Source organism: Chenopodium quinoa, unplaced genomic scaffold (genome assembly GCF_001683475.1).
Source record: "Chenopodium quinoa cultivar QQ74 unplaced genomic scaffold, ASM168347v1, whole genome shotgun sequence".
In the NCBI taxonomy this organism is placed as follows: domain Eukaryota; kingdom Viridiplantae; phylum Streptophyta; class Magnoliopsida; order Caryophyllales; family Amaranthaceae; genus Chenopodium; species Chenopodium quinoa.
In genome coordinates this window covers 1,336,509-1,362,088 of record NW_018743099.1, presented here as the reverse complement: position 1 = coordinate 1,362,088, position 25,580 = coordinate 1,336,509, and the positions used below count along the sequence as shown (strand labels likewise).

At 33.3% G+C, this 25,580-nt stretch overlaps 4 protein-coding genes and 1 pseudogene across 4 annotated transcripts; 2 read left to right on the top strand and 3 right to left on the bottom strand.

Annotated features, from left to right (window-relative positions):
• The first annotated feature begins 34 nt into the window (after nt 1-34).
• On the top strand, nt 35-4,283 carry LOC110731831 (annotated as a pseudogene).
• A 1,025-nt stretch (nt 4,284-5,308) lies between these two features.
• LOC110731906 (60S ribosomal protein L11-like) lies at nt 5,309-5,801 on the bottom strand. Its single transcript, XM_021911824.1, has 2 exons — nt 5,605-5,801; nt 5,309-5,468 (listed from the first exon to the last, which is right to left on the bottom strand). Exons 1-2 carry the CDS (start codon nt 5,799-5,801, stop codon nt 5,309-5,311), a joined length of 357 nt encoding a protein of 118 aa, XP_021767516.1.
• LOC110731834 lies at nt 5,545-9,283 on the bottom strand. Its single transcript, XM_021911718.1, has 2 exons — nt 9,061-9,283; nt 5,545-7,684 (listed from the first exon to the last, which is right to left on the bottom strand). The coding sequence occupies exon 2, from the start codon at nt 6,454-6,456 to the stop codon at nt 5,824-5,826; it is 633 nt and encodes a 210-aa protein (XP_021767410.1). The 5' UTR covers nt 6,457-7,684; nt 9,061-9,283; the 3' UTR covers nt 5,545-5,823.
• Nucleotides 9,284-10,502: 1,219 nt separating this feature from the next.
• LOC110731829 (synaptotagmin-3-like) lies at nt 10,503-18,416 on the top strand. Its single transcript, XM_021911714.1, has 12 exons — nt 10,503-10,664; nt 12,070-12,168; nt 12,253-12,303; nt 12,378-12,498; nt 14,086-14,204; nt 14,288-14,389; nt 14,475-14,549; nt 14,642-14,718; nt 15,004-15,250; nt 15,816-16,157; nt 17,154-17,282; nt 17,381-18,416. Exons 1-12 carry the CDS (start codon nt 10,536-10,538, stop codon nt 17,507-17,509), a joined length of 1,620 nt encoding a protein of 539 aa, XP_021767406.1. The 5' UTR covers nt 10,503-10,535; the 3' UTR covers nt 17,510-18,416.
• On the bottom strand, nt 18,331-19,029 carry LOC110731830 (ubiquitin-40S ribosomal protein S27a). The gene has a single exon (XM_021911715.1). The coding sequence runs from the start codon at nt 18,938-18,940 to the stop codon at nt 18,470-18,472; it is 471 nt and encodes a 156-aa protein (XP_021767407.1). The 5' UTR covers nt 18,941-19,029; the 3' UTR covers nt 18,331-18,469.
• Nucleotides 19,030-25,580: the final 6,551 nt, after the last annotated feature.

Genomic DNA, 25,580 nt, shown 5'->3' with positions numbered 1-25,580 from the left:
TTACATTATTACTACCATTACACTTGAATGCCATATCTTGTATGATTAGAACAAGTATGCAATGACGGATCCAGAGGGTGGCCAGCCCAGGCTATGGCCCGCCCCATGATCCAAAATAAGTATAATTAGTTCCCGTTGCACATATATATGTTGGAAATAACTTGGTTGAGTTGGTTGGATCACTGACCATGTAATACTTGTGTTTAGAGTTCAAAACCTAATGCCCACAATAAATCGATGGCTAGGTGATGAAATAGGGTGGATTATAACCATATTCAGATTAGATCAGTTGTGCACAATAGTACTAATTTTGTACTGATAGGGAGGCTGTGAACTCGCTTTGGAGGTGCCTCGACCTAGCCATGCTGTGGAAGCTATTTAATTATTAAGAACCTTGCGCCCTTGCATGACTAGGTTTTTTGTGGGCTCGTGGCTTATGACTACCATTAATCACTAACTCTCAAATGTCATACTCCTTGGAGACCATTTTTCTTTAACTTAATTTCTTAAATCGATTACCACATCTAAGTAATATGTGTGCCATCACACGAATAAATAGTGATTATAACATGCATGTATTGTATCCGATACTCTATTAAGTGATGTCGATGTACACATAAATTGATCAAGATTAGATCTACAGCTTGCTCTTTTTATTACATGGTCTATACTTTTAAAAATTGTCCTTTTTAATGCTTACATTGCATCAATACTACCTATGTTAGCCATTAACTACTAAGCTACTAGAAACAAAACTAAATTGTTCTCGGAGTTGAAAAAAAAGAGATGACAATTCGAGTAAACAGGTTATGTTCATGTTTAGTCACATATCAATTAGTGGTCGTAGCGTAACAAGTTGGCTTTCTCATTAGAGTCCTAAGGGAAACCTAGCACTATCAATTTTGTTGCAACTGAAAGCGGACTTTCAAATAAACAACACAAACATGAAAATTAAAGCTTACCCCAATCAATCATCTCATAAAAATATGCACTCTTGGATCAATTATAATTCTCTTATGAAATGGTATTAAAGTAAGCAAAAAGTTGCCATCCATCTTCATCATCTAAACTAATTAAGCAGTTAACACACATTCTTTTTCTCTCCCTCAGTTTCTCATCCGTTACTTGCTTCACTTTGCTCGCACACGGTAGCTAAGCAACATACCTATACTTTTCCATACCCTATATTAGAATGTATTCGTGCTAATACAATGCTCGTAAAATTAATTCCCTTATTTTTAATTTTGAAAATATGTAAACTTCAAAATATTTGATTTTTTCCCCTTTCTTGTGTACACTACCCTTAAAATATCCCCCCACTAACCTTTTTTTTTTTTTTTTTGGTATTTCTAAAATATAACCACCCATTAATAAAATTTACCACTTTAAATGCCCAACTTTTCACACCATTTGCAACTCATAACCAACTCATTCTTCATCATGAAAAACTCAACTGCTTTTGCTATGCTTCTTCTGCTGGTTATGGTGTTGAGTGGAGAAGGGCAAAATTGGAATATTACTAGTAGAAAGAAAGAGATTAGTAAAAACTCATGTGATTTATATACAGGAAAATGGGTTTATGATAGTTCATATCCTCTTTATGATGCATCAAGTTGTCCCTTCTTTGAGAAACAATTTGGTTGTGAAAAAAATGGAAGACCTGACAAAAATTATCTCAAGTTTAGATGGAAGCCTTCTCATTGCTTTTTTCCAAGGTAACATTCGCCTTAAATGCCGAATTTCTTTTGTCACGTATTCATTTTTGAACTAGTAACGTGACAACAGTACCCAAATGAAGTTATGGCATGTTTTCATAATGATTTGTTTAGTGATAGATAAATATGTTGCATTAGGATATCCATTCTTTTCCCTAGAAAATATGACCTTTTTTCTTCAACCTTTAGGTTTGATGGTGCTGATTTTTTAAGAAGATTAAGAGGAAAGAAAATACTATTTGTGGGAGATTCAATAAGCCTGAATCAATGGCAATCTCTTGCATGCATGCTCCACACGGCCATGCCAAAATCTAAGTACACCTTAGCTAGGAATGGAGGCCTCTCTGAGTTCACTTTCCTGGTTAGTTTACGTTCCATTAATAATCATTTTGAATAACCTAAACTACTTTGCGTATGAAAAATATATACTTCTTATTTTTAGAGACCAAGAGAGTTCTATATATAGCTAATATGAGACGTTCCAAGTTAATTAATTGGTAATTTCGACAAAAGAAAATGATGTAATAATGGACACTTATACACGGATGCAGGACTATAATACATCATTGACGTTGTTGAGAGACAGATTCCTTATAAAGATTGTGAATAAAGAAGGCTGGCAGAGTGTTAGTTCTGAATTCAGTAAGCCAAGGTAAGTCGTGGAAGGGTTTCGACATTTTGATCTTCAATACTTGGCATTGGTGGCTTCATACCGGGAGGAAACAGCCGTAAGTACTAGAATGACATTAATTTAAGACGTAACATTTGTTTTTAATTTTTCTCACACAAGTTTATAATAAAGAAATTTGCAAGTAATTAAGTAAATTGTATGTAAATGCAGGTGGGATTTCATTGAAGATGGGAATAAATTGTATAAAGACATGGACCGACTCGTTGCATACGAAAAGGGGTTGAAGACATGGACTAGATGGGTAGAATTACATTTGAGCTCTTCTGATATCAGGGTGTTTTTTCAAGGAGTCTCCCCTGATCATATGAAGTAAGACACTTTCTCTTATAAACTCTGTTTTTTTGTAGAAATTCTATCTGAAACATAATAAATATAACCTGAATTTATGAAACTGAAATAAGTCCTCACCTTATATTATAATACTAACATACAAGTACATAATATTTAGTAATCCAAATAAATAATTTCCAAAACTGATTATATATAAGATAGTTTCAACCTGATTACTGAATTACGCGACACTTACCATTATACATGTTGATCAAAGTATAGTATTGTATGTGTTGGCATTGGTGGCTTCATACCGGGAGGAAACAGCCGTAAGTACTAGAATGACATTAATTTAAGACGTAACATTTGTTTTTAATTTTTCTCACACAAGTTTATAATAAAGAAATTTGCAAGTAATTAAGTAAATTGTATGTAAATGCAGGTGGGATTTCATTGAAGATGGGAATAAATTGTATAAAGACATGGACCGACTCGTTGCATACGAAAAGGGGTTGAAGACATGGACTAGATGGGTAGAATTACATTTGAGCTCTTCTGATATCAGGGTGTTTTTTCAAGGAGTCTCCCCTGATCATATGAAGTAAGACACTTTCTCTTATAAACTCTGTTTTTTTGTAGAAATTCTATCTGAAACATAATAAATATAACCTGAATTTATGAAACTGAAATAAGTCCTCACCTTATATTATAATACTAACATACAAGTACATAATATTTAGTAATCCAAATAAATAATTTCCAAAACTGATTATATATAAGATAGTTTCAACCTGATTACTGAATTACGCGACACTTACCATTATACATGTTGATCAAAGTATAGTATTGTATGTGTTGGCATTGGTGGCTTCATACCGGGAGGAAACAGCCGTAAGTACTAGAATGACATTAATTTAAGACGTAACATTTGTTTTTAATTTTTCTCACACAAGTTTATAATAAAGAAATTTGCAAGTAATTAAGTAAATTGTATGTAAATGCAGGTGGGATTTCATTGAAGATGGGAATAAATTGTATAAAGACATGGACCGACTCGTTGCATACGAAAAGGGGTTGAAGACATGGACTAGATGGGTAGAATTGCATACGAAAAGGGGTTGAAGACATGGACTAGATGGAAAAGTATAGTATTGTATGTGTTGCAGTGCCCTGAACTGGACAGCTCCAAATGCAAGAACATGTATAGGAGTAAAGCGACCGTTACTCGGAGCAACAAACAATGGAGTAGTAGAAGAACACCCAGCAGAAAGGATAGTAGAAAAGGTGATTAAGAAAATGGAAAAGCCACTAGAATTGTTAAGAGTAACACCACTTTCTCAATTAAGAAGAGATGGACATCCTGGAGTTTACGGAATTGGTGACATAGACTTCCTGATTGTAGTCATTGGTGTCTTCCTGGTGTGCCTGATGCTTGGAATCATCTCCTTTATGCTTCCCGGCAATGGGAATCGAACCTGGGTCATACTGTTGTTTTTAAGAAATAAAATCTTATGTTCAAGGATTTCATTTTGTAAGTTAAAGCCGTTGCCGGGGATCGGATCGAACCCGGGTCACCCGCGTGACAGGCAGGAATACTTACCACTATACTACAACGACTTTGTTGTTGAATTATTAAAAGTTTTATTATATATTCATTTTTTTTTTATTTTTTTTCTTTTTTCAACATTCACAACCGAGGTCAACAACGAATTCGAGTGACTTTTGCGCCTACATGTACTTGCTGTAAATGACATTCGGTAATGGTAGATTATAATTTCCCACAACCAGCATGTTGCCCGATCAAACTTGTCGCGTTAATGCTAAGCGAAAGCATCAAATCCATAAACATGCCAGCTACATGCTCAGGCAAATATATATCTAGAAGAGAGGAGGTTATGCTTGGCTACACATTTAATGGTTCAATATGCTAGAAAGAAAAATTAATATTATTGAATGCTCGTCAGCTACTAAGATTTTGTTATCAAGTCAAAAGATAAGATTTTGGTTAGATGAAATGTCATGAGCAGCAATCTTGTACATTATCACAATAATATAAAGTAACATTAATAGACTTGAACTCAATTTAAACATAAAGTTCATATTAATACATAGAAATTACATTCATATTAAAAAGGTACATTGACAATAATTCTACAAAGTTACAATAATAATAAAACATACAACTCATAATTATAGGATTTATAGCCGTTGGTGTTTTTGGTTTTTTGAAATAAGTTACTGTTAACAAGTTATAGTCGTTTTAGAGATTTAAGTCACAAAAAATACGTGACCTCTAAAGTTATGACAAGTGTCACAACTTAACTTGTGCATGCTTTATCATTTGACCGTTCTTCTTTGACGTTGGTTTGTCATTTTGCTCCCAACGGATACTTTTCCTTTTTTTTTCTTTTTCTTTTGTTTGCTTTGGCACGTGGGTCGAGGCATTGTTTTCTTTCCACAAAAAGGAAATATTAGTGTTCTAATCAAGAGAGGATCCTTTTAGCTAATCTAGCAATCAAGAGGAAACTAAAAAGTACATAAAAGGAGAGCTAAAATGATAGATATCCTTTTGAATGCTGGTGCTAGCCAAGTTTAAGCAGCAATATTATGGGCGTTGTTGAGAATAACTCCTTCATATTTGCTCTTGGAACCACATCATGGCATCGTCCTTGTTAACTCTGTGCTGATTTCCAACTCGAGCCTTACACCTTTTGTGACTGCCAACACGGTATCCAGGACGCTCGAGAACAACATAGAAGTCCATACCGTAGATACCAGTAGAAAAGTCATACCTGAAAAGAGGAAATATAATTAAGATTGATGATCAACTTAATATCAACTAGCAAATAAACAAACAATCGACCATATTTGAAGCAACACTAGCAATAATTAATGAAAGAAAGAAAGCTAATAGTCGAGATAACATACTTAATTCCAAGATCGATGTGTTCTTGAATACCAAAACCAAAGCAGCCAGTGTGACTGAAGTTTTTGTTGAGTAACTCGTACTCCTTGACCTTTAAACCACTTTCGAGTAGCTGCACTGCCTTATCACCTCGAACAGTCACGTTACAAGCAATCTTCTCATTAGTACTCTCCACCGCTTTATCATATTTAATGTGCATCTCAGATAGGCACTTAAAAGCCTCAACTGGTAGTGAGTTTAGCCAGGCCACATTGTCTGATTCCACTGCCCTTAATTAATTTCAGAACGTTACTACTATAACTATTACTTGAACTTCCAGGGTCAATTGACTGCGATGAAGAGGGAATGCCAATGTTCAAATATGAAGGAGATGAGGGAGGACTATATGAAACTTCATGGATTCTCATCAGCATCAGTCTTTCATTGAATGAATATACAGTCAGATCCTCTAGGATAGGACTTTGCGGGATCCATGTCAGTTCTGGGCATTTGTCTATAACCAATGAATTCAATTGAGAAAGACGAACATCATCCAACTCCACCCCTGATTTCATCCATCCTTTCAACTTTAGCAAGTTTTTTAGCCAAAGTTGCTCTAGGGAGGGAAAATACGGTGGTTCTTCTGCAGTTAACAATCCAGACACAGAAGCCTGAGGATCATCTTCTTCTATATACTCCAATTTTTCTAATGATAAAAGCGAGAGCACCTTCAGATTTTGCAATTTTCCTAAGCGTGGCACTTGCTCCAAGTCCTTGCAATCTTCAAGATGAAGCTTTACAAGAAAAGGGAGAGATTTTACCATGTTATTATCAATTGCCCAAGCAGGCAGTTTCACACCATGGTATCCCAACATTTCTAACCCCTGAACTTCGAATGTGGCTGCAGCTCTTCCATGGTTCCACGAACTTGCTTGTGTGTTTCTCTATGGAACAACTCTAGCGCATGTTGTTTAGTTACACATGTTCATATATTCCTATGTTACACAAAACTGACAGTAATGTATGTAACATCACACAAAGTATTGTATGAGCCATGTATACTTCTTACCTTCTTGGTCAGATAAAACTACGATACTGCTCATAACATTTAAAGCTCAAAAACCATTCATATACCTCCCCACCAATAGATAGAGACAAATAAGAATAACCAAACCACGTCTACAAAATGCCAGTACCATGCAGCTGCTTCAAAGCCAACGTGATGTTTATGCAGGAAACATAAATTAAAACGGCACAGCATTAGGAACAGGTTCAGGTTAAACATCATATACAAAATAATCTGTTTATGTATGAGACAGTTTCACTCTGATTTCAAAATTTCTTTTCATTTTCCAGCATCAGCTTCCAAATTAGGTTACTGCTGACTGAAAGATTTCCCTAAATCAATGTACGTACAACGGTACAAGAAGAACAGTCCAGCAACGGGGAGCTAAACTACTATTTCGTAATGCAGAGAATGTGCTACAGAAATGTTTTAGAAGAGGAGCATAAAATTCTGGGGTTCTAATAGGGTCTATGAGACAGAATTTTCAGTTTTAACTCTGATTACAGAAATATTTTGTTGTGTATTTACATTTCAAGAAATGAATAGATGATAGGCTACCATTTCACAAACTCATGACACGATAAAATCTAGGGAGAGGAATGGATAGGAATGTCAATGTACAGAACTCCATGAAGTAGTTCTACCTGGACTTTGGCTAGATTGTAAAATATTGGGTTCAGCTCAATGGAAGTGTCGTAAGCCCGAATTCCCTCATCACATGGAATCTCCACTGCTTCAGCTTCAAAAGTCAATGTATTCCCTACAACCTCCAGCTTTACTTTCTCTTTTGGGACTCCTGGAATATCAAACCGAAATCGAAGCGATCCATCTTCTTCCCATGACTCCATGGATTTCTGTGGGCCCTGTTTCATGAAGACGTTCACGTTCTTGGCTTCTGTTGACTCACCGTAGAAGCTGCAGAATCCACGTTTGCTGAAGTGTTGAGAAGATTTCACGGTGCACAGAATCTTGCTGGCAACAGAATTGAATATCTTCATCTTATGGAGGGCCATTGAAGAAAGTGGAAGGAAAAGAAGCTGCATTGAAATACTCCATTCAGATTTACTATTAATCTCTACTGATATACGAAAGACAGAGAATTTAAGATTCAACAAAATAAAGAAATTCAGAAAACAGAATCAAGCCAAACAATAAATTAGTGCATAAAATCTCAAAACATGTCTGCCAGATGAAGCTAGATGATACACTTCATAATAATTACTGAAGAAAAAACATCAGCTCCTTCAGCACAAAGTATTAAAGGCAATAGATACAACCTGAACAACACAGTTTACAAGCCCCCATTTAAAATCATAGTGAATATTCTGATACATTAGTTTAGAAAATCCAATCTGCAATCTTAATGGTACACTCTCATATGATCAGCAATCAAGACTTCCACCCAATAAAACTACTATGGACAAAGGCCAAAGACCAACAGACTAGCTGCAATTAAAAGCAAATATCGCAAGAAGCCAAGCAACAAAAGATGAAATAAACAAATAGACCGATAGACAACATTCAATTCACTCGAAAGACTTAGACAGACAAACAACCATTCAACCACTCGTGTTGTATTCAAGAATACACCAATTCAATAACCCAAAGCAATATTAATCACGATTTAACTACTAACGAAAGTAAATCAACCCTTGCTATACAGGACAATGCAAAATCAAGTTAAAACTGAGGACTCAACACACAAAATGATGACAAGTTTTCCCCATACTTTGCTAATAACCCAGCAAACCTCATCTTTATTACTGCATCAACAAAACCCAAAAGGCCGAAATATCAACCCACCAAATTTCAAAATCACCAGCATACACAAGAACACAACCCAATACACCGCCTTTTTCTTTTTCAACTCGATGTAGGACTCAAGTGAATTTACTCCATCACATTGATAAACCCTCAGCAATCAGCACCTCCTCTCATACACACATCCCAAACTCTCAGCAGTCAGTCAGCACTTCCTCTCACACATAAATTTCAAACCCTAACAATTATTAAAACCTTAAAAAGAAGTGCAATTGACCAACAAATTCTTTAATTTAATCATATTTTACACAGAAAAATAAAAACCCTTGAATCCCTAAAACACAAACGTACAAAAGACAATGAATAGTTGTGAGCTACTCACACAAATAATCACAAATCACAAAGCATAAAGCCATAAATTATATACAAAGATAAATACAAAAACCACAGTAAAATATGATAGTCAACTAATTTCATTTGTATTTACTCATTCAATGCATCCAAAACACCCACTAACAATTGAAGAAATAAACCATTTCAGAACCAAACCAATCAAAAATATCAGCAAAAAAAAACCCCAAAAAGTTGAAGAAGAGGGGATTATGATGAATAAAAAGGGTAGAAGAGAAAGAAGGTAGATAAATAAATATACCAGAAGTAGCAGTAATTGAGTCCTGTAAGAGCAAAATTGCACTTCTGAGAGTGAAAATGGGTGAGAAGCAGAGTAAAATTGGGTGGTATTAATGAAAATTTAGCTTGTATTTATTGTGTAGTACGAATTCAGGTTTTTTTCTTTGAAATTTGAGAAATTCTGGATGCAGGACTGCAGGAGGATGTCACACAGACACCGTGCTAGGCTACCAACCCAAACCAAACCATGCATGCAAAAAAAAAAAAAAAAATAAATAAATAAATGATTTTTTTATTATTATTTGGACACTCGCGGTCAAGTAACCTTAAATATTAAGTTGTTGACCGGTTTGAGAAAACACATGTGAAAATTGGGATTATTTAACTGTGCGTAAATGCGTAATAGTTAATAAGTATGGAGTACCTTCCAATTGCTAACATTATTAACGTGTGAGGAAAGCTAAGCTACCAATACAGTACCTCTACCACTGACCATTACATACATAAAATGTTATTTTATCAAACACTCTTATTTTTTTTCTAATGTTTTAACTTGGCCAAAACGCTAATTATTACCTGAAAAGCTACCGGCAAACATGACTTATGTAGGTTATAAAGGTGAATCACGTGTACAACTATTCATCCTCCAACAAACAAATTAAAGAATCTACTGGGTTGCAAATTTATAAAATAAACCTCCGTCCCTGATTGATAGTCACTTACAAAGAAAAATAGTATATTGAAAAATGTAATTACATTGGGTATGCAAAAAAAATAGAGAGATAAAATAATTAAAGTACATGGGAAAGTAAAATTTGCACAAATATTTTTGCAAATATTAGAGAATTTTGGTAAAAAAAATAATATTAATGGTACTTAAAAAAAACAAATATGACTAACATTTTGAGTCAATAAAAATAGAAAAAGTAACTATCAATCGGGGGACGAAGGGAGTATTTATTAGTCACTTTCATAAAGATTACCAAAAGTAAAGTAATTGAATAATACTTGTATATGTTTACTTACCAAAAAAGAAAAAAGAGAATAAGGGTCTGTTCATATTTACTTATTTTTAGTTCAGTTCAGTTCAGCTCTAATCAGTTCAGTTCAGTTCAGCTCTTAATTTCCCTCTCTCATAAAATATTCATTTCAGCTTAGTTCAGTTCAGTTCAATTCAGTTCAGCTCCAATCAGTTCAATTCAGTTCAGTTCAGCTCCAATCAGTTCAGTTCAGTTCAGTTCAGTTCAGCTCAGTTCAGTAAATATGAACAGGCCCTAACTTGATAGATTATTTTTGTAGCTTTTATATTTTTCTCAACAATATACATATAATCATCACATCAATATTTCTGAAGCCATTGGATAAATTCAAATTTCTCTAGCTTAACTGCCTAGTATATAAAGCCATAAATTCTAATATGTTGTACTATTGTACTTATAAACCAAAAAACAAAGCATTTATGAACACTGTATATCATATCATAGTTAAAGACTGATTATGTCAAAGAAAAAAGATATGGGTTTTGTGATTACTTTTATAGGAATTCTGGGTTTTTGCATTGGTGTCCCAATTGGACTTGCTGTTGGGTTTTTCTTCTTCATATATTCTGAGCCTAAAGATGGTGTGGTAATGCACATTTACTGTTTGATAAAATGTTTGACTGAGTGATGATTGTTTTATACTTATGATAATTGTATGATCTTTTCTTTGTTAATGTACTTTGTGTTCATTTTCAATTCTTTGTCATTTTATTTGTGTTTTTTTTTTTGCTTGATATAATGGTATTATATTATTCTTGGGGTTTTAGTTCTTTCAGCTGAATTTTTAGTATTATGTCAAATGAATGATTATCATTATGGATAAACTATAGCATTTGTGCAATTGTGCTTTAATTTGATTTATATAGTTGAATACTTCCAACCTTTAAGTTTGCTATAATTCGTTGCAAAATCTCGAAAAAAAGAGATAAATAAGATTTGGTCATTGTGTAAACATTCAATGGGATTCTGGAGCTAAGGTTTTTGATTAAGTTGGTTCATTCACTGAATTTCTTGCACCAGAATTAGCTAAGGTGCATTCACTGATTTGGGCTAAGTTGGTTCATTAAATAGTTAAGTTCTTGTTTGTTTGATAGTTGGCATAGCAATGTCATGTTGAGTAGGAGGGCTGACAAGAAATTAGTCTTCCTCCCCTCCATGCTAAGTTGCTAACATTTCACATTCTTAGACTATATCTGGATCGATAGAGGTGTGGAACTGTGATAATCATGTAAATTGAAAGAAAATGGATTGATGCTGTCTTGTTGTATCTCTCTTTGTATGGCCTGATATCAAATAAAATTACTGCAAGATCTTCAATACTATGATGGTGATTCCGGGAAATTAAATTGATCTTGTTTATTCTTATAATGTACACATGGTTGCAGTAAAAGCAGAATAAAGATCGCCCCCTCCCCCTATCGACATGTACCTAATGGGTGTGTACTAGCTTAGTTGATGAAAAATTGGGGGTGATACCCTTGACTTTAAAATTGAATACTATCGATACAATGCTTTTGATCCTGTTTAAGCCACCACCTTTGATGATCTTGATACACCTAAATATTTGATAATACATTGTAGTGTATTCTCAATTAAGGGTCTCTCTACATCTCTATAATGTAAAATAGTATCTTTGAGCAAGGGTCTAGTGGGCATTTTGGTTATGCTATGATCTCTTAATCTACTTTCCATACGTGTTGAATTCTTTCTAACAAATTATGATGACTTTGGAGCATCTGTTTTTCGAATGTACTAAATGGGCATTTGAAATTAACCATTCAGTGTGATTTATCTCAATGTTCTGGATTAAGAAGCTCTGCAGCAATGGCAATACTACTTAGACTAACAGGATGGCAAATTGCTCAGATGCAACATATGAACAAACTAATTCAATTGCTTAGTCTGACTATAAGTTTAAAATTTTATTTTGTGTTTGCATCAAGAAGGTTTCTATAAATTTTTTCTCATGAGCTTGTTATAAATGGACGCAGGTGCCAGTTGTTATACCACTTCAGGAATTCGATAGAGATACTCTGTTGAGTGCTTTACCCTATATTCCAAATTGGGTAAAGAGTCCCGATCATGATCGAGTAAGTAGTAGTTTTCGGATTTCTTATTATTAATTACCTTTAATATCTAGATGAAGATATCCTAAGCAGGCTTCAATGAATCAGGTGGATTGGCTGAACAAGTTTGTGTTAAATATGTGGCCTTACCTAGATAGGGTGAGTTTTTCTTGGCAAAAGTGTGAAACTACTATTTGAGTAAACCCTGATGTTCAATTTATCAATATGAACAGGCAATCTGCAACATGATCAAAAGCAAGGCAAAGCCTAAACAATTTGACTTCATAGGAAAATATAAGATAGCCATTTATTTAGAGAATCCAAGTCTTGGAACCCTTCCACCTATATTCTATGGTGAGTATGCTTTACCAGTTTGATTTTTAGCTACTAGTACACATATATTAATATATGGTACGTGTATTTTATATTTTGTGTGGAAGAACAAATCTTTCTAGGACCTTGTAATTTTTCACCTAATTTTGAGAAATAACAGTTTCAGATGAGGAGGAGATAGTTGATGAGTGGTGGCTATTGGCTAATATATCAAAAACATTCTGCCTATGGTTCTAATTTCGACATAGTCCTTGAGTAATAATGCATGATGCAGTACAACTCTTTCTAATGTTCATTCGTCTCATACAGGAGAGAATTCAAATGTGGCTCAGCCTGACACTATGCTCATCACTAATTCTTTATATTGAACTCGGTTGAAAATAAACTGTAAAGTCTTCTCTAATTTAGTGGAAAAGAACCTGTAAAAGGAACCTGTTTGGGGAAGTCGTGTTTAGTTGTTTACTATGTATAGCAGGCACTCTGAATCTTTAAGGCAACTCTTAATAACATGATTAGAGATATCTACAATACCAGTCAAGAGTAATTCTTTTTTGTAAAACAACACTGCTGTAGTGTTTTCTGTTGAAGATATTTCTGATTCAAACTATTTCTGTCCGGATTCTCAGCCTTGGTGTTCAACAATACATTTAGTTGATTTCTAGCTTAATACAGTCCTGGTTTCAATTTTGTGAATCTGGGTCTGCTAATTTTAGTCATTCCATGTTTAAGATAACAGTTTAACTCTTAGTTTCCTGCACTCCAGAAGCGGCTTTAACCTATGTTATGTCAGAATGTCAGATTAGCAAATTTGGCTTTTAAAGCTACTGCAGTAGATTACGTTCCTGTCTTCTGCTTCTATTTTTTCGTTTATGCTGTCTTTAGCTTGGTCTTAGACTAGATTCAATTATATTGTCAATTTTCCATAAATCATGTGTTGGAAAAAGTTTTTTGTTCATGAACTAGTTTCTCAAAGGCCTGCTTGTTGGTTTAATTTGACTGTTCTAGACTGATATTAAGTGGTTGTACAACTGCTGTTCGATCCTTAATGTTAATCCCATTTACTTTTTGTTCAATATTCAAAACATATCTCTGGCTAACAATATCTTCAATTACATGTAATTAATAATTGTAAAGCTAATTATTCGACAATATTATTTTCTTATTTATCGGTGACTTGGTGAGTATACTCATGGTAAAAATAATTTAACTTGGACAATTTTATGCCTTTGTTTGTTTTTTTTTTTGTTTTTTGTTTTGAGGATCATGATACTTTAATTTTCTAAATCTTAATGGCCAAAAGAAAATGTTCGTTCATCGGAATTCAATCCCTCTAAAAATCTTGTTTTGCAAATGTATACTTCATATTACCTTCGATATCTTTTAGTTATAGGCTTATTCTTTATTTCTTGTTGTGATCAAGGATAATTCTGTTACATTTGTGTAATCTTTTGGACAAGAAACATATTTTGTTTACTCCAGCAATCCTGCTTAACTACAATTGATATCTTTTCAATGTCTGCAGTGACTTGTGAAGTTTAGAACCAGCTTAAGTTTTATTTCTTGAGTTTCATCTCAACCTCTCACTTTTACTGATACCACCTTTTGCAGGTATGACAGCATATGAGACGAATGAAAAGCAACTGGTCTTGGAACCAGCTATTAGATGGGCAGGAAATCCCAATATAGTGTTTGCTGTCAAGTTTATGTCAGCAAAAATCAGGATTCAAGTAAGAATCGACTCAATGCAGGTATAGTTTAGTCCATACTAAAATCCAATTCATACTGAAAACCAAATGTCCTCTTTTTTCAGCTTGTGGACGTACAAATATTCGCTAATCTTAGGATACACCTGGAACCCCTTGTTCCAACATTCCCATGTTTCGAAAGCTTAGTGGTCTCATTATTGGAACAGGTATTGTCCTATTTAAATCAGTTTTTTTATGTTGCATCAAAATATGTTAGCAACTCCTACTGTTGATCTTAAAAGCTTTTTGCAGCCGCATGTGGATTTTGGACTAAAAGTTCTTGGAGGAGATGTCATGTCTATACCTGGTCTTTATCGCTTAATTCAGGTAAAACCATAGGATTAGTTTAATGGATAGAGGTCAGCAGTCCAAATTGTAGATATATCGTATAGCTGACTGACTAGGCTGTTTATGTGCAGGAAACTATCAAGAAACAAGTTACAAGCCTTTATCACTGGCCCAAATCGTATAAATTTCCCATTTTTGATCAGTCAACGTAAGTTTTACTTCATAGATGGGTGAGCTGTATATATATACTTGTATATAGATATTAGAGACACACAAATTATATTAGACCTTGATGCATTTTGAAGCACTATACAGACTACAGATGTGGTGTTGGTTATCAAAGTTTACACCAGCAGTCCGTATTAAATGACTGATAATCACACCTTATTTGTATACTACCCCCTCCCCCTCTCCCCCTCCCCCTCTTTGCTTAGGATATGTTTTCATCCATTTACCGCCTTTTTATTATTTTGTGTGTTGTATGTCCATGCAGAGTTGCCAAGCCTGTTGGCGGCATATTATATGTAAAAGTTATCCGGGCAATGAGGCTTTGGAAGATAGATCTTTTAGGAACATCTGATCCATATGTTAAATTAAGGTTGAGCAATGTAAAAAGGACATTGGGAAAAACATCTATCAAGAACAGGACCTTGAATCCAAAGTGGAATGAGGATTTTAAACTATTCGTCAAGGATCCTGAAACCCAAGTTCTTGAGCTACAAGTTTATGACTGGGACAAGGTTTTCTTTTTAAACTCCTCTTACTCTCTTAGACTGACTTTCAGTCATCAATTATCACCTAATTATGGTCCAATTTTAGGCTTTAGACGTATTGAATACCCTTGGCTTCTACAAAGAAAATATCTCTGCAGGAGTACTGTCAATGATCAATTGATCATTAATCAGACATAATCTATTCCATCAGATGACCTGTTGAAAATAAGAAATCACAGCTTTAGAAGATAATCCTAGAAGTAGACACTAAACATCTATCTGTTAATCTGTATGAGTTGCTTACAAATTTGGAACCGTTTTATTAGATGTGTATATCTGTATGAAATGTGGTTTCACACTTTACCCCATGGTTGATTTAGCTTGTTGGAAAAAAAAAAAAAAAAAATCACCTTCTTGCTACTTTCACATCCCTTGTTGGAAGAACATTATTGAGTTATGTTTTCATAGTTGGGTTCCCTCACATTTATGAGTTTGCTAATGTTTACAACATTACATGACCACATTGAAGGCGTTGTAAATATGTAATTATATATAGCTTTAATTATCTCACAATTAATGCTTTTGCATGCAGTTTGGAGGGGATGATTATATGGGGATGCAAGTAGTACCTTTGAATCAACTAACTCCCCACGAGAAAAAGATTTTTACCCTCGACTTGCTCAAGAATTTTGATGTGAACGATTCTCCTGATAAGAAACCAAGGGGGCAGCTTGTAGTCGAGCTCACTTTTGATCCTTTCAAGTTGGGGAGACAGGGGAGTGACAGCATAGATAGATCTTTATCTGATGCCCCAATTATTTGTGAAAGTGGAGCACTTTTGGTTAACGTCATATCAGCGAAAGATGTAGAGGGAGAGCAGCACACCAACGCTTATGCTCAGATTGTGTACAGAGGTGAAATAAAGAAAACAAGGGTGAGTTACTCACAATTTTTTATTGAAGCTTCTCTCTCATGATAACGAAGATGTACATGAAAATATTTCAGTATCTAAAAGTGTTGCCAAGCAAAAATATTTACTTTGAGTCGATTTATTATATGTGATTTTCAATGTATTTGTAACCAGCAAGAGAATTGCTTTTAAGCCCTAGCACTTCGTATAATGTTTGGAGGCATTAGAACAACCGACTTCCACTAGCCTCTGATTTTAGAGGATTCTTGGGCTCCTGGTGGACAGGTTCAGCTCAAGGATCTTCCGTCAGAGGCAGTTAAGCAAGGTGTTGCATTGTGCTCAACAAGAAGTCAATGTTGTACTTCCACTGCCTAAAATCGATATTTACTATAGAACTGTGATTTAAACTGTTAATGTGACAATTCAATCCGGATGGCGGATAGAGTGGTTTTCATAGGAAAAAAAAGTTACTGGATTTATACATAAAAACCCCAGCAACTATTTTGCATAATGCAAATAAGTGTGTAATTGTGTATTATACCTTGTATTACTTCTGTGAACAACTTGCTTTATACTTCAAAGTATGGTAACACTGACTGAGGGCAGCTTGGCTATGTTTCTGCCTTCAGAGTTCAGACAGTTTGCATGGTGCAATTGAAAATGTACGAGTATTTTTTATGATGGATGAAATATAAACAATGTACTTCTTCGTAAGCTTCTTGGTATTCATAATTTTTCTGAATCGTCAAATCATTCAATGTAAGAAGTTTCAGACAAGTTTAAGTGGGGTTATACTGAAGTTCATCTGAATTCATCATTTCTTTCTGAAATGGCTTAAGTGCTCGTTAATACGAATTGTTTATATTAAAGTTGTTTTTCATTGTAGAAATGTATTACAGTTGCTCAAGTGCTCACATATATTCGTTGTATTATCAAAATTGATCTCTCACTAAATTCAGTTTCTTTCAATTTTTATAGTCAGAAACTCAATTTGTTTCTGATTCATCAATGTTTATGCAGACTATCAAGAGAAATTGGAATCCATGGTGGGATGAACACTTTACATATATAGTTGATGAGCCACTTTTGCATGAAAAGTTGTACATCAAAATTTTCAGCGAAAGTAGAACTTGTGGTTTTACAAGAAAAGTAAAAATATGCTCCTCAATTTCCCCATTTATAGTATCTTAAAGCCCTCTGCTACTACTATTTCTTGTTGATTAACTGTGAACTTTTATATTGTGCAGGATTCAGCTGGGTTTGTGGAGATCAGTCTGGCTGATGTAGTGAACAATGGACGTGTCAATGAGATATACGATCTGATTGATTCTGAGTATGGAATTGTCCATGTTAAGTTGGTGTGGCAGACGATATGATTTCAAAAAATCTACTCGAACAACAAACGTTATCGTACATACATTTTGCCTTGTTTGGCCATGGAATCTCGACAACCTCAACAAAAAGATGGTGAAGTAAAGATTTCAATAAAATCATCCAAGTCTCGACAGGATTATCCAATCCCAAGATTTCCCGAGGTTGAATTTTTTGTCCATTGATTAATTTGTTACAAGCGAAAATAAAGTATTTGGAGCTGTACATCATATTCCATTGATACATGGTACTGCACAACTGATTAATTGATTTCACTACTAGACAACCAGTAGTTAAACTGAAGGCATTGACAAGGGAGTGAGGTTTGCTTTCAACATTACAAGTCCAGATTGTTACTACTTACTAGTCTATAAAACTGATTTATACAAAGTGTGTTAAAACTGATTTATACAAAGTGTGTTAAAACTGATTCCAGACACTGGGGCAATGGGGGAGAATTTAAACTGTGCTTTGTATCCGAGGGCGGTGCAGTCAGGCCATGTGTTCCGCCTTCAGACAGTGGTGCAACTGAATATGTATGGAGTATTCATATGTTTAATGTGAGATGTTTTACACAAATATAAGCCGCGGGGTTATACTCAAATTCAACTGCATTAAATATTTTGTCGCAGAGCACAATGTATAACAGTTGCTCAACTACTGTTGTATTGTCAAAATCTCAAAATCCATTCTTCCTAAATTCAGTTTTTTTCAATTTTTGTAGTCAGAACACAATTTTTTTCTGATGTATGTATGGGATGAACACTATACTTTTATACTCCATCCCTAATTTTTTTTTTAAAAAAAAACAAATAAAAAACACAGAGATTCAAAATTGTAGATTCAACATTTCCAAATAAGAGTAATTATAATAACCAATCCTCAACAAAACATAGGTTTGATAACAAAAACTAAAAACTAGTTAACAGAATTCATTGGATTAAACTCCAAAAACTGGAAATCAATCAATCACCTCCAGCTTTCTGGTAAACATAGGTAAGACCACACTTACCACAATAATGGCGATCAAAATGATTAGCCATAAAAGTACCAGCACCACACTCAGCATTAGGGCACTCCTTCCTCAACCTCTGAACCTTAGCAGAATCATCAACCTTGTAAAACTGAAGAACAGCGAGCTTAACCTTCTTCTTCTTGTGCTTAATCTTCTTAGGCTTAGTGTAAGTCTTCTTCTTCCTCTTCTTGGCACCACCACGAAGACGAAGAACAAGGTGAAGAGTCGACTCCTTCTGGATGTTGTAGTCGGCTAAAGTGCGGCCATCTTCGAGCTGTTTTCCGGCGAAGATGAGGCGTTGTTGGTCGGGTGGGATGCCTTCTTTGTCTTGGATCTTGGCTTTCACATTGTCGATTGTGTCAGAGGATTCGACTTCTAGGGTTATGGTTTTACCCGTTAGGGTTTTCACGAAGATCTGCATTTTTGTGCTCTCTTTCTCTCTCCTCTGGTTTTTCAGGCTGCTGATGAAATGGGGGAGGAGGGTGAGGGTTAGGGTTTTTGGGGATTGATTGGGGTTTTATTTGGGGGAAATTAGGGTTTTGTTGAGGGATTGTGTTACTAGCCCAGCCCATTTACACTCTCTGGATTCATTGGGTAATGGACTTAAGGAATAGAGTCAATAGGCTACATTTAGAGTTGTTAATTTCTGACCTGACCCGATAACTTCATCCGACACAATTTCGTATTCTGTAATGATCCAATCGATTCAAACCAAATAATCCAAAATTTGACTCAAACCTGACTCATTGACCCAAATTGACAGGTCTAAGTCTACAATATGTGATTTTTTATTATGTTTGTCACATATTCTTAGCTGCAACCTCATGTATATAGGATAGCTGCAACCTCATGTATATAGGATTAGATACAACAACCATGAAACACAAGATATTCTGCGTGAAACGCATGCAGCCCAAAGTCATATCATAAAACCTAGCTAACATTCTTCCGCATTAGTTTGTTTCCTTTTTTAAATTCTTGGTTTCCTTCTTCCCAATTCTCTCTCTTCTCTTTTCTTTCCTAATTCTCATTAAAATTTTCGATCAAAAATATCATTATAATTTTGTCTCCTCTATTTTTTTTCTCCTTTTTTAATTTATCTCTCCTCTTTTTTTAAAAAAAAAAATATTATGTATGAATTTTGTGTGAATTTCAATTGTAATTGTTTCGATTTATGCATGAATTTCGATTTATTATGTGGTGAGTTTGTGCTTAATTTCGATTGATAAGTTTTGTCTGATTTTTTGAATTCACATGAAGAATTTTGTTAGCTTCGACCAATTTCATCTGTGTATGAATTTCATCTGATTTTTTGCACTTTTTTTTTATCAATGAACATAATCATGCAACATATGAGCATAAGCATAGGTTCCCTTAAATGTGAACATTAGCTTTTTCAGAAAGTGAACATAGGCATAAAAATATGAATATATGCATAAAAAAATTTAAAAAAAAAATTTATGCATTTTCAGAAAGTGAACATAAAATTCAAAATGTGAACGTAAGCATTGGTTTTCTTAAAGTGAATATAAGCATTTATTTTTTTTAATTTGTTTTTTTGACGAAGAATAAAAGCATTTAAATGGTGAACATATGCGTAAAAAAATATGAACATAAACATTTGAGAAAGACAGCATATGCATAAACATATTTAATGAAAATATTTCGTAAAAACACATAAATACATTATGAATATTTGAAATTATCTATGAACATATAAAATATTATTATGAATATAATGCATTTAATTATGAGCATAAAAATTTGAAAAAATAAAAAATAATATGATTATGAAACATATGCATTATAAGTATTAAAAATATGAACATATTCAAAAAAAAAATATGAATTCCAGAAAATGAACATAATCATGCAAAATATGAGCATATGCATAGGTTCCTTTAAACGTGAACATTAGCTTTTCAGAAAGTGAAAATAGGCATAAAAATATGAACATGTGCATTTCAAAGAGTGAACATAACCAATCAAAATATGGACATGCATTGGTTTCCTAATATAATTACGAAACAAACAATTCGAATAGAGCATCAAAAACTTCGGACGAAAATTAACGACGAAAGTCACTGATATTCATAAAAATTCTCCTTTTATTGAGAGAATCATTTTATTTTCATTCTTCTCTAATATTCATTGTTATTTTTCAGTTTGTTAGTGAAGTGAAATCATGTAGAGGAGCGAGAAGGATCTTTGTTAGAGTGAGAAAATAACAACAGAAATTAATTGTAAAAATGTTTGAAATAACTAAACGGTTTTTTTTTGGGAAATTTGGTTGATTTTTTTACCTCATTTCAAATACCATGACAATTTTTAGTTTTTTAGAGAGAGAAAATTATAAGAGGAGAGAGAAGTGAAGTATAAAGAATTAAAGATATTGGGAAAAGTTGAAGACATAGAAGAATGAATTGACAATTTTTTTTTATTTTTTTTTTTGAAATAAAACTATAGCAGTTTTTAATTGGGTGTGGAGGGCAGCAATTCTGTGTTGTCTAGTTTTGTTTTAGGGCTTTTTTTAATGGGGCGTGTGTAATTGGGCTTTTGGGCCGATGTTGCACATATCTAAGCTGCACCCTGGTGCAGCTTAAACCAATTGTACAGTAATCTGTATGCCATTTCTTTTGTTCAATAAAATTTCATTTTATTTGAGAATTTATAATAGGGAAATTTGTTATAAAACATACTTCGTATTAAAGATATACTTCATTTGCATAAAATTTATTTTAATACATTTACTTGTATAATTATACAACATGTTCATTTTCTAATCTATATATATTCAATTTTAAATCATGTACTATATATATATATATAATGATCATTTCCAAATTTGTAAATATTCGTTTTTTAAAACACATATAAATTTGAACCTAACCCATTTATTTTCAAATCGAGTGAGTGACCCAATTAGATAAACAGGTTGAAAATCTCAATCAAAACCCATTTATTTCAAGTTGAATTCGAGTGGTGTTGTCAGGTTGGGTCAGCTTTTACCAGCCCTAATATAATTACCCTCTCCGTGTTTTTTTAAGTGTTATACTTCTCATTTCCGACCGTGTTTTTTTAAGTGTTACACTTCCTTTTTTTTGGCAAAAAACTACATTAAAATATTATATCTATCTCCTCTCATGGTCCTTACCCAAACCCACAACTGTTTTTTTTATTATTATATCTTTTCTCTTACATTCATTACTTTTTAATAAACTATTAACTCCACTATCTTTCTTTTACAATTTTTTAATACTCTAACTACCCCACTTACCTCTTATTTTATTTAAGTCAATTAAATTACCTAAAACTATGTGTCGTTCAAATTCTAACACTTAAAAAACACACAGAGGGTGTATACAATATGTTCATTTCCAAATTAATAAATGTTAATTTTTAAATCAATAGATAATCAATTACTCATTGTCAAATCCAAATGCTCATCCTAAACAGTAAATGGACCAATAAGTGGTGGCTGGACAAAAGTCTATCTAAACATTTGCGCTCCTTTGCTTCATTTATCATGGACTCATCTTTTTTGGGCCGAACTTTCATTTTATTGGTTCAGCTTGGAGCTTTGTAACCAATTCACTTAATCGAGCCTTTAATCACCGGACCAAATTATCCATTCTGGAGCTTTTAATCTTCGGTCAAAAATATAATTTGTATTTAATTGTAGTTTTAATAAGCTCAAGAATTGTCGTAAATCTATCAATTCTTATATAACAATACCAAATCTATAAAAACACTAAAAACTGTGTATCTATAATAAAAATAGCATCGCAAAGCTCAAATAAGCACAAATATAACCATGATAGGAGGGTTAAAAAAAAAAATATACTACGCATAATAGACTTATCACTCCTCTGCCTCTCTCACCTTTAAGTCAATTTGATCCTCGTGCTTCTTTTTGCATATTGGGATTTTCAGCGTAAGTAGATAAATAGTTCATTTTAGTAATAATAGGACACATGTCAAAATTAAAGAATTGAATATTATAATATCTTAGATGCATTATTAGTCTCTTGGCATGATTCATCTTGAAGTAGATGGGATGAAAAATTTCAGCCATTTAAATAATAAAATGAAGATAAAATTTATAAGGTCTTTATATAATGTCAAAATTAGGAATATAGTGGTGAGTCACTTGTGTAACTTTCATCCTCCAACTAACATATAATGAAGCAGTTAGATTGCAGAATAAAATGAAAAATATATTTTTATGGGTCATTTTCATCAATTCAAGAGAAAAAAGTAGTGTACCTTGTGTGGCTTGTGACTTGTGAGAAAAGAATAGTTTGAGTGCTTTTATAGTTTTACCTTTCATAATAAGAAGTTTATTTGCTAGCTTACTTTAAATAAAAAAAAATTAAAAAATATTGAGACTTTTTTTTTTTATATATATATAAAAAAATAAAATAAAATTATTTAGCCTTTATAATATTCTCAACAATAAACCAGTTTTTCATATCAATATTTATAAATCTAGTGGATGGGTTCAAGTTTCTCCAGCCTAACTGCCTAGTAATCTAGTATATTTTATTAACACTTTCAAGAAGTAGTTTAGATTTTGCCAACAAACTTTACTGGTCAAAATATTGCCAATGTCCAAAAAATAAAATATCAATTATGTGTTAAATTAATGGAATTTGAGTGTGACATTTTTATGTTAGATACTCACTAATAACTTACCAATTTTGTGTCTGTTCAATCTGTAATACATTTTCATGATGGATTGTCTATCTTATCATTATCATACCAATTGTAATTATGACCACAAATATAATATGGGTGTATTCTCTTCAATTTATCAAACATGAACATATCTAAACTAAAATTATCAGAATTTATAAGACCTCGTGAACATTTAATTTAAAAAATAAAATTGAATTAGATTAAAAAATATATATATAAAACTTTAAACTAAAACAATATCTTTTCTTTTAATCTTGCACCCAAAAAAAATAAGTAAAATAAAATAAAAATCACTCATCATTATCATTTATTCCACTAAAACATTGAATAACCAAAATCACTACTTTACATTCAACATTTTTTTCCAATAATAAATAAACCTATCTTATGTCAATCCCACATAAATAATCGTTCAATTTTATGAGAGTATTATCCCGAGTGTCAACAACTTTTACAGGTAAAAAGAAGCGTATCTTAATTATCATGAATGTGTTGAATTGATAAAGATTGATCTTAACTATATTATGTATCATGAATTATAAAATGTCTTGCAAGTTGGACGACACAATCAACAATTCATCGATTAATGAGATAAACATTATGATTAGAGTTTCAGCCTTTATAATATTCTTATCGTCAATATTTTTAGCAGTTTAGTAGCGATTGTGTTAGAGGACCATTTCAACCAAAAGCATAAGCTTATTATGATTGAGGCCCAGGAATATATTTTATACTCTATCACTTCTCCTCACATGAAAGGCCCTTTGGGCTTGAAATGTGGATGCAGCACATACCCTCCAATACCCGGCGCGAATTAATTCCACTTTGAAAGAGGGGCGGATGAGATTCGAACCCGTGACCTTTGTGTCACGCTGGCTCTGATACCATGTTAGAGGACCATCTCAACCAAAAGCTTAATCTTATGGTTGAGGCCCAGGAATATATTTTATACTCTATCACATTGCATACTAAAATATATTAATAATAATATAAATTGTAAAAAAAAAAAAACCAAAATTTAGTAAACGCTACCCGCTACTCTTTTACGTTAAAACGCTACTATCTTTAACGTTTGAAATTAGCTACCTAAACTCTACCTCTATTGCTAATCGCTACTCACACTGCTACCTTGCCAAATACTCTTTTTTTTTTTTGGTAGTGTTTTGACTGATCAAAGCGCTAATTTTTACCTCAAATGATACTACCAAAAGGGGCCTTAGTCATATGATTAGGGAAGGCGTGCGACAATAACACTTGGCATTTTAAGTTTTTGCCAAATGTTGCACCACATGACCCTTATTATTTATTAGAATAGATTTTCCTTAGGATTAAAAAGTTGGATTTTTTAGGATAAAAAAAGTTGGATTTTTTAGGATAAAAAGTTTGTTATGAAATATTAAATGTGGATGACTATTATCCCATGTATTATCTAGAATATTCTAGAGTTGGGTATTTGATCTTATCCGATGATGAAACCCTAGATAATATATATGTATAAATATCCCGTATTAGATGGAATAAGAATACACACAAAAATTTTCTCTGATCTCTCCCATTATTTCTTCTTAATATTTAACACGTTATCAGCACCATTGCTACAGAATATTATAAAAAGTAAAAGAAAAGGTAACAGTGATAATTAAATCACTGCACTTAGGGGTGGGATTTTTCAAACCGAACCGTGAAACCGTCCATTACCGAACCGAACCATCACGGACCGAACCGTTTATAACCCGCTAATTTTAAACCGAAAACCAAACTGAACCGTATAATGTCAAACCGAAACCGAACCGAACCAATTAATGTTAACCCGTTACGAACCGTAAACCAATAACAAACCAAACCGTTGATAAACCGAAACCGTTTGAACCGATTAATGTTAACCCGCTAACTGTTTAAACCGAACCGTTTATAAACTGAAACCGTTTAAACCGTAGGAAAAAACCGTTTAAATCGAACCATTTACAACCCGCTAACCGTTTAAACCGAACTGTTATAACCCATTAAACCGTTTAAACCGAACTATTTTCAAACCGCAACCCATTTAAACCGATCCGATTACAAACTATTTAAACCGAACCGTTTACAACCCGTTCCATTCAAATTGAACTATTTACAGCCTTTAACAATTTGTTAGAATTTCACGAAATATATTTGATGTTTAATGTAATTTAACAGTACAATTTTTTTTACATATAATTATTGATTTAAATTTGTAAATTTTTTTGCTATTATAAAATTAAAATTATATTCTTGTATAACTAAATTAGAAGTTATAAATTAAATAAAAAAATGAAAAAATTTGGCCACCCACCCAATCCAACCACCCTCCACCCACCCACCACCGTAACCCACCCTAACAC

Excerpts from the sequence above, each read along its gene's own strand:
- LOC110731830 (XM_021911715.1), bottom strand. The coding sequence starts at position 18,940 with ATGCAGATCTTCGTGAAAACCCTAACGGGTAAAACCATAACCCTAGAA.
- LOC110731834 (XM_021911718.1), bottom strand. The coding sequence starts at position 6,456 with ATGTTGGGATACCATGGTGTGAAACTGCCTGCTTGGGCAATTGATAAT.
- LOC110731829 (XM_021911714.1), top strand. The coding sequence starts at position 10,536 with ATGTCAAAGAAAAAAGATATGGGTTTTGTGATTACTTTTATAGGAATT. Across the intron at positions 12,169-12,252 it reads AGAGTCCCGATCATGATCGA|GTGGATTGGCTGAACAAGTT; the intron begins GTAAGTAGTAGT and ends TCAATGAATCAG. Across the intron at positions 14,719-15,003 it reads CCCATTTTTGATCAGTCAAC|AGTTGCCAAGCCTGTTGGCG; the intron begins GTAAGTTTTACT and ends ATGTCCATGCAG.
- LOC110731906 (XM_021911824.1), bottom strand. The coding sequence starts at position 5,801 with ATGCACATTAAATATGATAAAGCGGTGGAGAGTACTAATGAGAAGATT. Across the intron at positions 5,469-5,604 it reads CACATCGATCTTGGAATTAA|GTATGACTTTTCTACTGGTA; the intron begins GTATGTTATCTC and ends TCCTCTTTTCAG.